Genomic DNA, 12,212 nt, shown 5'->3' on the forward strand with positions numbered 1-12,212 from the left:
TGGAAGGATTAAGGCCATCAAGCGAGGAAGCAACTACCATTTCCTAAAAGGCCATTTAGAAAATATAATTAGTTGTAACTATTTAAATTTGAGCAAAATAAATTCACATGGAGTTCACTAATACAATCCCTTTATATAGGCAATGCAAAGGAGACGACAAAGATAATAATTTTATGTATTTAACACAACAATGCAAAAGTAATTAACGAATACGAGAACTCAAAAGATTTTTACGTTGGTAAAGATGAAAGTTTTATAAGATAAGAATATCACAAGCTTAAACAATCATGAATGCAACAGAACAACCAACATACTGAATGCGCATTAACAGCCCAACATAACAAATCAAATTTTCAGCTGAAAAAAAAAAAAGAAACTTCAAGCATTAAATGAGCAAACAATCAGCATGTTCAATTGCAAGTACAATCAAAAAATAGTTGAACCGATACACAAATTATGCACCATGTACACACTGGCACATTGGTTTTTTATTATATATAGATAAAGATTCAATTATAATTTGTGCTGGAGAAAGACACAATTCTGTCTTAAAAGATGAATCCAACAATCACGTTGTCTTGCCGAAGGAAAGCTTTTAATCGACCTGTGGAGACTAGTATTAAAAGAAAAACCACACAACCAGAAAATCTCAAGGCTATCTGGTAAACGTCCCACAGCATTAGAAGTATTTTTGCATGGGGAAGAAGAGAGCAGAATTATTATTTCAGCTTAGATTATACCCAAATACAACAAAATTTTATTATCACTCTGACAAGAACGCCAAAGATTCAAGACATCAATATTGCAGCACCAAGAAAAAGTGAATAGCTTTAGCCATCATTTTAAGCCGTGCACAAAGAGGTTCTTGGGAACGTCAACATTCCCAGCAAAAGATAAAATAGTGAAATAATAATAAACTACAACCGGCTAAAGCAGAGGAGGAAAAAGGAGATGAATAAGAATAGAACTAAAATTCTCCAGAGCAGATTCATGATTCAAGCTAACTGCAACAAGAAGATGAACTGATTCTCGCTGGCATTACTTCCCACCATCACAATAAATTCAGCCTTGCAACTTTTACAACTTTCAAATTGGAACAGATGGAGCCAGTTTTCCATCACATATACTGCATCATCAAGCGACTTGCAATTAAAATTTGATAAAGTAGCTAAAATACAGAAATAATAGTCATGCCCCAGGAAACCACTTGGGCAAAATTTTTGTATAAACATGTGGACCAAAAAAAAACACATGCAGACCTTTAGTTGAAGCTGAATCCCCCAGAAGGCACAGAGACCTCGCCATCTCCAAACTGAAAACCCTGTTGGGGTGCATCACCAGGTGGCATTGTCTCGTCATCTTCCTCCAACCAGTATGTCTCAAGAATCTTAACTGCCTTTTCATAGATCTCTTGATTGTCATGGCTTTGGAGATTCTCAATTTTTTCTAAACCTTCTGCATCATCAATCAGCTGCGCATAAAGATTTACATCTGCTGTCCGGCCCAAATTCTTCTCAGCTTCACCAACCTTCAAGATATTTTCAAGCCCTTCAAGACAAACTGTGACAATCCTTGGGTCAGGACAAATGAGAAGATCACACAGTGGTTTGATACAACCTTGACTAACAAGGTACCTGCAGATAATGATAACATAAATAGAGCAGAAATGTCAGTGTTTGCCGACAGATTGTGGTACACAGAAACCAGAATATCCAAATCTTACTTGATCTGCTCATGCGAACCACCAGATGTGGCATTTGAGATTGCCCATGCAGCCTCCTTTTTTATATCAAACTCAGCATTTTGTAGCAAATTTACAAGAGGACCAATAATACCAGCCTCAATTACAGACTGCAGCATAGATAAAATAACATAATCAAGAAGCACAAGTGGAAACAATAAATAAACATCCTAACATTGCCAAGAAAAAAGGGTCATGAGAGATTAATTTTACTGTAGTCCAGTTCTTTCTTCTTTTCTTTTTTGGAAGAGGGAGGGAGCTGGTTGGCATTAGGGGAGCAAACAAAAACTAGCCATAAAACCAGAATTACACACCCAGCACTACCTGAATTTGCTCCCTGTTGCCAGCTGTGATGTTTGAAATTGTCCAGCAAGCTTCCTTCTTAATACTCTTCTTGTGATTACCATTCAACAAGTTCAAAAGACGGGGCAAAGACTGATGGTTGATGATACACTGAGAGGAAATTTTATTAGTAAGAAAAGTAAACTTCAGCATTTGACATCGGACAACAATATACCCTTTTTTCTCAAGGTATCAAAGAACAAGATACCCTTTTCTCTTAAGATATCAGACAACAAGATAACCTTTTTTCCTCAAAGTATCAGACAACACGACACCCTTTTTAATAAGGTATGAAACAACGAAATACTAAGAAAAGGTTTGATTAGTTAGAAAAATAAGCTTCATTATCTGGCATCAAACAACAAAACCACAGATACACAACCATAGTTTAACACAAAAAAATGAAAAAGAAAGACAAAGCAGAACAAAATCACCAACCATCACAAGAAGATATGATCCCACAGATCAAAACCATTATGTTGAGCATAGCCCTAATACAGCAAAGATTGGCAAATACAATTTGTGGTCCAAGATGCATGTCTCAATGCCAAGTAATGCAGTTTAAAATGGGAAGTTCAGAAATCTCAGGGTGTCCAAAATCCTCTCTCTATTACCTAGTTCAAGGAACATAATACGGAAATATTTCACCTATCATCACAAAAGAAGAGACTCAGTTTTTTTTTACTAATTTAGGAAACACCAAAATAAATTTATCATGTATCCCAATTTGCAACGAGGTAAACAATATCTCAACAGCTGTAGGAAGCGAATCAATGGAGATTAGAGATGCATGGGAATGTTCAACAGAACAAAGAAAGTAGGAGAAGAAAATCATAAACTAGCACAGCTACAAATTCAGTGGAAAAAATGGAAACAATTTACAGTGAAAAAGGAACCATTTAGCAACAGGAAGAACAAATTATATGTAATGTGTTAACCACATATCTCTCCTTGAGTATGCACGTGACAACTGCTAATAGACTAAAAGTTGCTCCGACATGGCAGCTTAGGTGCCGCACCCGTGTCGATACGACATAAGTATGGGTGTGGGTATGGGATCGATATCGGATCTAGTCAAACAATTTTGGGTACTTTGACCACGACGGACGGAAAAATTCGAGACAAGATACAATTTGATTCTTGAAATCAGAACTGAAACTAGGGTAAATTTGAAGAAAATAGCATACCTTATCTACGAAATCAATCATTTACTTATCTACAACTTGAGAATAAAAAAGAAATCCGCACTTTACAAGCGATACGTAATTAGTCCACAAAATTTCTCATAATTTAAAGATACTTTATTTTTTTTGTTGAATTTCGGAAACAGCCTCTCACCCATCGAGGTAGGGGTAATGTCTGCGTACAACTACCCTCCCCAGACCCCTCACCTGTGGGATTTTACTGGGTTGTTGCTGTATTTTTTTGAATTATTTTTAGTCGGATCCCTACTCCCGTATCCGTACTAGGATCCATATCCCCGAATCTTAGAATTTACATCTCGAAGGATCCGATCTCAAGATCCACACCCGTGTTGGACACCCGCACCCGTGTCCGAGAAACTTAACTATAGATACTAACATTATGTACTGCAATTTATTAGGTGAATATTTGGTCTGCAAAATGAACAAACTAGGATAAGATGTTTTAAAATGAACCATCCTCCAACAGAACTCCACATGAGGTTGGTTAACACAAAAAAAAAAAAAAATCAGAAACATCTTCTCAATTATCCGTCACATTTCTGTAGTGCTGGATAAAGATTTAGATAGACATGATTGACCAAAAAACGCCACTGGAGGAGAAAGGCAAACTTCACTAAATTTGTATTTTATTAGATTTTGAAGAATTGTATAATGTGAACCAAATATAAAACATGTATAACATAATTAAGAATTAAAATTAGTAAATAAACAATATACATAACTTTCTCCGTCCCAATTTATGTGGCACTTTTTCTTTTTTAGTTAATCCCAAAAAAAAATGACATCTTTCTATATTAGTAACAGTTTAACTTTAAACTTCCTATTTTACCTTAATAAAGTAATTTATAGCACACATTTCTCTATGGCTTATTTTAGACCATAAGTTTCAAAAGTCTTTATTTTCTTAAACTCTGTGCCCAAAAAACACCATCAAATAAATTGGGACAAAGAGAGTAATATATAAATTCTTTCACAACTACACTAAGAAAATTCAAATGATAATGATGGACATAAAAAAAGCCTAGAGAACCTAAGATGTCTTAAAGATGAAACATATAATTTTCAAAATAATTGAGAAATCCCTAAGGACCAGCAGCAAGGTTCGAAACTCAATGGATAATGAGTAAGCCCCTCTCTACCTTCACCACTTAAATATCAGTCCTTTAATCTGCAAAAGGGTTCGAACCTATAATGTGCGCCGAACCAACACATCACAAACTGCGCTCTTACCAGTAGACTAAAGCTCTATGAGCCTTCAACATAAAACATAAATTAAAAGTCCCACAACGGTACTTTAAGGGATGGTGGTCTCCTTAATATGGCTTGGACAATCCTCATCTCATGAGCTAACTTCTAGCTTTTGGGGTTGAGTTAGACTCAAGGTTCATTTCTTTAACATGGTATTAGAGTAGGACCCATCCCAATTGTTGTTTCCCGATGTTGAGCCCCATATTAAATTGCCCACACTCCATATGTTCAGCCATGTGCATGGAGGGGGGACGATGAGTCCCACATTGATGCTTTAAGGGATGGGTGGTCTCTTTAATATGGCTTGGATAATCCTCACCGCATGAGCTAGCTTTTGGGGTTGAGTTAGGCCCGAGGTCATTTCTTTAACAACATATAACAATAGTAATTTAGATAGAGCAAAGTTCAAGTGAAGGCATAAATGAGTGTGTGTAAATACACATATATTCATTCTATGATCAGGCTCTTATCTTGATCTTATTCCCACCTCTACTAGGGACTAATTTTGTCTCTTGTTCCCAAAAGAAAGGGATTAAAACGACTTGTTCCCTTATAAACTTTTGCATTTCAAAGTCGCGACAAGCGCTATGCTGCATGCAAATTTGAAAGTATTCCACTTCATCACATAAACTAAACATGCACTATGTTTAGCTAGATTCGGTGAAAACTAAGCGGCATAAAGTAAATTCAGAGCGTAGAGCTCCCACTTGCCATAAGCTTTGACTTATCCTAAAGATATTACCAATTCCTTCCACCATTATTAATTCATTGATAATTGTATCAAATGCAGAGAACAATTAGCTGTTGTATCATCAGCGAGTATAAAAAATTGGAAAAAGAGTAACATCCATCTAAATTTTACCTGAGTTTGCATATCATCTCCGGTCACAATATTTCCAACTGTCCGAAGCGCGGGAATCAAAACCGATGGAGACGGGTGTCTACCATGTTTAAATCAGTCAGTAAGAATCAGGAAATACAAAAATAAGCTATATAAAGAAAGGAGAATTTTTAAGCGCTTCATAACCAAAAATAAACTGGAACAATACCAAGCACTTACAGTAATAACTCAATTAAACGCGGGCATACTCCAGAATCAATAACAGCTTGAATTTTATCATTTGTACCATCCGAGAGATATGAGAGTGCCCAACAAGCATCAGTCAGAACTTCTTCATCGGTTAAATGAATAAGTTGTTGAAGAGCTGGAAGTGCAGGCCTTGTCTGCACAATCAAGTTTACAGGTTTAGATATGCATAGAATCAACAACATTATCAGGTTTATCCTCTGTATATCAAGTATTACTTTGAAATTAACGCACCCAAGAAGTATAAGTGTATAAATTGCACAAGTAAGGACACATAATATTCTAAAGCTAAATATAAGAATGAGTACCTCAACAATACATAGTTGAAAATGATAGTTTTATCAATGTTGTTCCACAATACCAACAAGAAAATCACATAGGTATTTTATGGAAGTGACAAAGAAGCTTGCACTCATAGTTTGTTCAGAACCAAATACTAACCAGAAATAAAAATTGTTCAACTTGCTTCCAGTAAAAAGACATCTATTGGGTTGGCAGGCCAACTGTATTTAGACATCCGTGCTGGTTGCTAATAATCTTTAATAAAGCCTCACTGAGTGCAAAAACAAAAAGTTTATCCAGGATTGAGCTCAATGCATAAAGCATGAATCATCTATCAGCTTTTGAGAAAGATGGAACAAGCCACCAAGCAACACTATGGATGAGCAAATAGAATTAGTTATTGCTCAGCATCAATGAAGAATGTGACTAATATGAACCATACACAACTGTACTATCTGTTACAGCAAATCTTTATAAATGAAAGAGCACTTATCAGAGATCACCACTTTATATTTGCAATTTAGAAGAGTTAATAGCTAATTAAGCCTTAAGGATCCACCTGATCAAAAGCAGGCTGTGGTTTGCCTCTGCAGAAATTTGAAAGTGTCCACGTCGCATTTCTCAACATAGACAGCTTGGCATTTGGATTCAGCTGAGATAGCAAGGGAACTAGAGCTCCACAGCTAAGGACAAGATCGCGGCACTTTGGGGAATCACCAGCAACATTTCCTAGAGCCCACACAGCCTAAATGAGGAAAGGAGAATATCCAAAATGTTCTCAATACCATCAAACACTAACATTCAATAACTGATAACAGTTCACAGAGACAAACACCCATAAATAACTTATGAAAGTTTCAATTTGCCTCTACTAGTATATACCTGCTCTCGCACATCATCACTAGGAGAACCAAGAAGTTTCACAAAAATTGGGACTGCACCAGATTCAATCACCACCTTGGTATGCTCAGATGTCCCAGAAGCAATGTTTGTGAGAGCCCATGCTGCCTCAAACTAAAACCATTGAAGGGAAAAGTTAAGGTGTTATCACTTCTCTTCCCATAAGAAGATTCAAGAATAAGAAAGCAAGGTGGCAAACACCTGAAGTTGTGGAAAGTCGTCCCTCACAAGAAATTGAACAAAACGAGGAACAACGCCAGCTTGAATTACTTCCTCAATTGGCGGACTCCTTTCTGTTGATAGTATGATCAGAGAGATTATCTGAAAGTCCAAGTAACCACAAGAGAGGAGTAAAACAATAACACAAACCCATAAAACAATGATTACCTATCGAGAGCAGCTTCCGAAACTGAGTAGTAGCCTCAAGCTGTAGATTTCCATCTTCCGTCCACACACCCGCAACCATTGCTGGTAAGTTCTCTAGCTGCAAACACAAACGTTAATCAATATCCGCTATCCATTTCTAAATTTGAAGGACACAAGACTGCCATAGCGCAGAAAAGAAGCTCAATGAACACTTTGAATAAGTCAACACAGTAAACAAAACCATTTCAGACTGACCAATAATTCTTATATGCTTCTCAAAAATAACACAAGAAACTTCTTCATGTATAAGGAGAGGGGAACTTCTAAAATAGTTACAGAAAGTCTCCCATCTGACTTGAAAGAAAAGCCACATCTATCCGACACTTGACCCATCACTAGGGCTCCATATGGCCCATTTCTTTCCAATATTCAATAATATGACTCATGAGTCAAGCCTCACGTCCACGAATCATCCACAAGAGAGCTAGTTTTAAGTACCTTGGGTCAATAATCCAAGATAACGGGGAGATTGACATGATGTCACACATTGTATTGGAGTGGGATGGATGAAATGGAGGTTAGCATCCGGTATGTTATGTGACAAGAATGTACCTTTAAGACTTAAAGTTAAGTTATATAGAGTAGTGGTTAGACCAACTATGTTGTATGAGGCAGAGCGTTAACCTGTCAAGAAATGTCACAGAAGATGAAAGTAGTAGAAATGAGAATGTTGAGATGGATGTATGGGCATACCAGGAGAGATAAGATTAGGAATGAAGATATTAGGGACAATGTAAGAGTGGTCCCTGTGGAGGACAAGATGCTAGAAGTGAGGTTAAGATGATTTGGGCATGTGAAGGGAAGGGACACAATTGGCCCAGTTAGGAGATGCAAGAGGTTGGTCGTGGTGGGTATGAGGAGACGTATAGGTAGGCTAAAGGAGTTGTGGGAGGAGGTGATTAGGCAGGACATGGCACAACTACAGCTAACCGTGGATATAACCCTTAATAAGAGCGTGTCAAGGTCGAGGATTAGGACAGAGGATTAGTAGGTTACAAAGTGTTTATCTTTTCCATACTAGTAATATTCGTATTGCTCCTGCATTCCTTTAGTCTTAGTTATTACTATATGTTGTTCTGTTTCTTACTCCTATCCACTTCATTGTCTTTTTCGCTTTGATTTATCTAACATTGTGTTGTTGGTACTGCTTGCTGCTATTGCTTCTTTTACATATTTTATTGTGCCGATGTCTATCGAAAACAACCTCTCTACCTTCACGAAGATCGGGGTAAGGTCTGCGTACAGCCTATACTCCCCAAACCCCACTTGTGGGATTGTCACTGAGTTTGTTGTTGTTGTTGTTGTAATGTATAAAATAATTTTAAAAACACCAAAAAAGGAAAAACAATATAGCTAAATTTTGGATGAAAATAATAGTCCAAATTCAATTCATAATCTCGAAGAGTACTATTAACTTGAAAATACTAGTCCAAATTCAATTCATAATCTCGAAGAGTACTATTAACTTGAAAATACTAAATCTCACAATCTACCTTAACATTTTTCTAGCTTCAAACTCTAACCCTAACGAAAAACATTATTCAATCGATAAGCACCTAAATTAGGAAAATACAAAAGGTATAAAGCCAGAAACTTAATCCGATCTAAATTTACAGCTTAACTAACAATCACTGCAGTAAGAAAACAGAAGAGATGTTTACTATTGACCTTCTTTTCCACGGTGGTGTGAGCAGGAAGACTAAATTGTTGATTAGGCTGAAGGCCTTCACGGCGTTTCTTCTGCAAGTTCTCCTCTCTCTTATTCTTACGAATCTCAACCATGTTATCCTCTCTCCTCCGCCGACCTTCTTCCGCGTCCACCGCTACTTTATACCGGTTCCGACGAACCTCGGTTCTCGCGTTCGGCCTCAACGACATCCTCGATGAATTCAAATGAAAACCCTAGCAGATAGAGAGGAATATGTGTATATAGATACACACAGCAAGTGTATAGAGAGGAGTACTTATATATCTACAGGAGAAGAGAGGAAGATGGCGAAGGGTTTTGATTTTGAGAGAGGAGAAAAAGGAGGCTTTTATATAAAATACAAGAAGGTTTTATGGGATCTTAGCAAAATGGACATGGATCGGGAGTTATTTACGGATTAAGGACTGATATTTGAATTTTGAAGTTGAGGGAAACCTGAATCTGAATACTCGCCGCCGAAAAAAGAGAAAGATAGACGGTGTCGTTAAACTTTAAGAACTACGTAAATACGTTGTCGGTTTGAGTAGTTTCGGGCGGAGAGTGGTTTTAGCTATGGTGGGCATAAAATCGAAAATCGGAACAGAGAGAATTAATTGGGTATCGATTCTTCGGTATTTGTATAGGTCAAAATCTGCCCTAAGTCAGGATATTTAGCGTAATATAACATTAAGGAAAAAGTTGGTCGAGGTCGACCAAAAAGCAGCACGAGGGTTCATGGCCGAGATGTCACCATGATCGAGGTCGAGCATCGTGTAAAGAACAATAACGGCTAGTGATTGAAATAGGATATTAAAGAATATTCTCTGCACTTGTACTATTAGGGTTTGTTAGAAACATGTCTCATACAAATAGAAAAAGAGAAAATGGGATAGGGTATGTAATATTCATTTAATAAGAACACTTTTTTTTAGAAGATTCTCTCTCTAGAAAAGAGACAAACTTTAGCTTTTCATCAATATTCTTACTCACATTATTCCATATTTTTCCATCAGATCCGAGAATAGTTCGAACATTCTAGGATTTGTCTGTCACTCATCATTGTTAGGAGGAACAATCATCTACCTCATTCATTATTTGGTGAATCACTCCCCTTATTTACTTAAATATCATTTATTTATTTATTGCTAGTTACTCCTCAATTATTGTTAAAACCTTTTGGAATATTAAATGCATGTTATTTCAATCTCCCACTGACTGTGTCTTACATTATCCGTGTTTTGAAGATCTATATCTAGGGATATTATCATTAACTAAGTTTAGCCCTTCATTACATAAAAAATAATAGTTTAACCAAAAGTTTATACTTTTTGGTCAAACAATTTTGTCTATGGAGATTTCTTAGTTAAATTTTTAGTTTCCTCTAGATCTATAACTAACACGGACTGTTAATAACGTTTAAAAAAACGAACCTCTTTTCTTTGTGCGCACAGATCTAATATGGCAGGTAACAGAGAGGAAAGAATGAGAGTAACGGGCGACCTCATAACCAACCTCATGGACACCATCAATGAGATGTCTGGAGCAGAGGACGAGGATACAACGCCTAACGCCTCCCTTAGGCGAGGCGGATCACCCCCTCCTCACTATAGCATCACAAAATCTCATGGTAAGGGAGTTTCCACGTATGTGGTGGAAGAGACACCACTAGTAGTAAAAAAGCTCCTCGAGGCGTGGCTAACTTACACGCTAACCAGCATCCTTCATAAGCCCACTCAGGATACGGTTGCACAAAATGCAAGGACGTGCATTATACTACCAGCGGACGAGCAGCGTGAGCCATTTCCTCCAACGACAGGTATTTCTCACAAAATCGTTAATAATGCAGGTGACGACACCATCGCAGCCATTTTGAAAAATATGGAAGAAATGGAGAACGAGAATAAGGTACTTTGGGACCAAATGAGAGAGCACCAAGAAAGGGTCGATAAGATACCAGGTGCCCGGAAACTCTTGCCGAAAAGAGATGCTGGTCGTTTATCGAGCAGCCATACAGTGATGATGCCGCCTCGCATGTCATACCCAAAACCTTTAAAATGTCGCCCTAACTGAAAATATATAGTGGAACGACCGATCTTGAAGACTATGTAACTCACTACGTCACCGCCGTGAAAGGCAATGATCTCTCCAAGGAACAAAGTATCCTCCACTTTGCTTAAGAAATTAGGCAAAACCCTCACGGGAGGTGCATTGACATGGTATTCACAACTGCCTACGCGTTCCATTGAGACCTTCAAAGAAATGGCCGACAAGTTCGTAACAGCCCACATTGGGGCCAAAAAGGCAGAAGTGAGAGTAAACGATATATTTGCTATCAAACAGTCTCTGGGAGAGACTGAGGGACTTCCTCGCCCATTTCAATCGAGTAAGGATGACCTTGCCGAATGTATCAAAAGGGATGGTGATTGCAGCTTTCTAGAACGGGCTGAACAGAAATGGTTCAAGGGCAATGAGAAAACTATTAAGTCGGCTAATGAAGTACCCGCCAACTACTTGGGATGAGATACACAATGCATATTGTGCCGAGGTACAAGCAGACGAGGATGATCTCAATGGGTCGACCCATGGATTGACCTCGGTACAAGCCGAATCCAGAAAAGATCGCAGAAATGATGTTAAGAGCGACCTCATAGCTCTGCGACCCAACCAGGAACGACATCTACCATATGTTAGAAGCGCCATTGTGCCCCCCTCCTGCCATGAAGAGGGCCCACCCAAGCCAAGGACAGGGACTCACCGGAACGAAAGAGGTATGCCCCATTTGTTATATGCTCAAAATTTTTGTGTGTTACCTTCAGAAATAGTCTACACATTGGAGAATCTCGGACCAAAGGTAAAGTGGCCACAAAAGATGAGGTCGGATTCGAGCACCGGAAAGTCACATGTCCTTTGCGAGTTCCACCAAGAACGAGGACACAAAACCGAGGATTGCATCGCCCTAAGACAGGAGGTCGTAAACACTCTTCGACAAGGACACCTCAAAGAGTTGTTGAGCGACCGGGAAAGGACCAGCTTTGCCAGAGGACGCGAACAGCATCAGTGATAGAATATAAGGATCCACCAAACTCTATAGAGAACCAAGTTCTCTATCAGTTCTACTATAACACACGCACACTGCAGTGAGTAGATGACAAGAGGAATTTTACGTGAAAAATTCCCAAATCAACGGGATTCAAAACCACGACCTACCCTTGTAGGATTTGAACTTCACTACTGAGCAACTTTTAGATTACAACCTATGCAATCTAGGAATTAACCTCTTAATCCCTCACTAAC

General features: G+C 38.2%; 2 protein-coding genes across 2 annotated transcripts; one reads left to right on the plus strand and one right to left on the minus strand.

Annotated features, from left to right (window-relative positions):
• Window positions 1-734: 734 nt before the first annotated feature.
• On the minus strand, window positions 735-9,489 carry LOC109210684 (importin subunit alpha-2-like). Its single transcript, XM_019374135.1, has 11 exons — window positions 8,900-9,489; window positions 7,193-7,289; window positions 7,007-7,098; window positions 6,788-6,919; window positions 6,465-6,650; window positions 5,597-5,760; window positions 5,399-5,477; window positions 2,066-2,194; window positions 1,724-1,851; window positions 1,260-1,634; window positions 735-1,126 (listed from the first exon to the last, which is right to left on the minus strand). Exons 1-10 carry the CDS (start codon window positions 9,107-9,109, stop codon window positions 1,262-1,264), a joined length of 1,590 nt encoding a protein of 529 aa, XP_019229680.1. The 5' UTR covers window positions 9,110-9,489; the 3' UTR covers window positions 735-1,126; window positions 1,260-1,261.
• A 1,565-nt stretch (window positions 9,490-11,054) lies between these two features.
• On the plus strand, window positions 11,055-11,979 carry LOC109210682. Its single transcript, XM_019374133.1, has 3 exons — window positions 11,055-11,414; window positions 11,464-11,686; window positions 11,735-11,979. Exons 1-3 carry the CDS (start codon window positions 11,055-11,057, stop codon window positions 11,977-11,979), a joined length of 828 nt encoding a protein of 275 aa, XP_019229678.1.
• The last annotated feature ends 233 nt before the right edge of the window (window positions 11,980-12,212 follow it).

This window comes from Nicotiana attenuata, unplaced genomic scaffold (genome assembly GCF_001879085.1).
Source record: "Nicotiana attenuata strain UT unplaced genomic scaffold, NIATTr2, whole genome shotgun sequence".
Classification (NCBI taxonomy): domain Eukaryota; kingdom Viridiplantae; phylum Streptophyta; class Magnoliopsida; order Solanales; family Solanaceae; genus Nicotiana; species Nicotiana attenuata.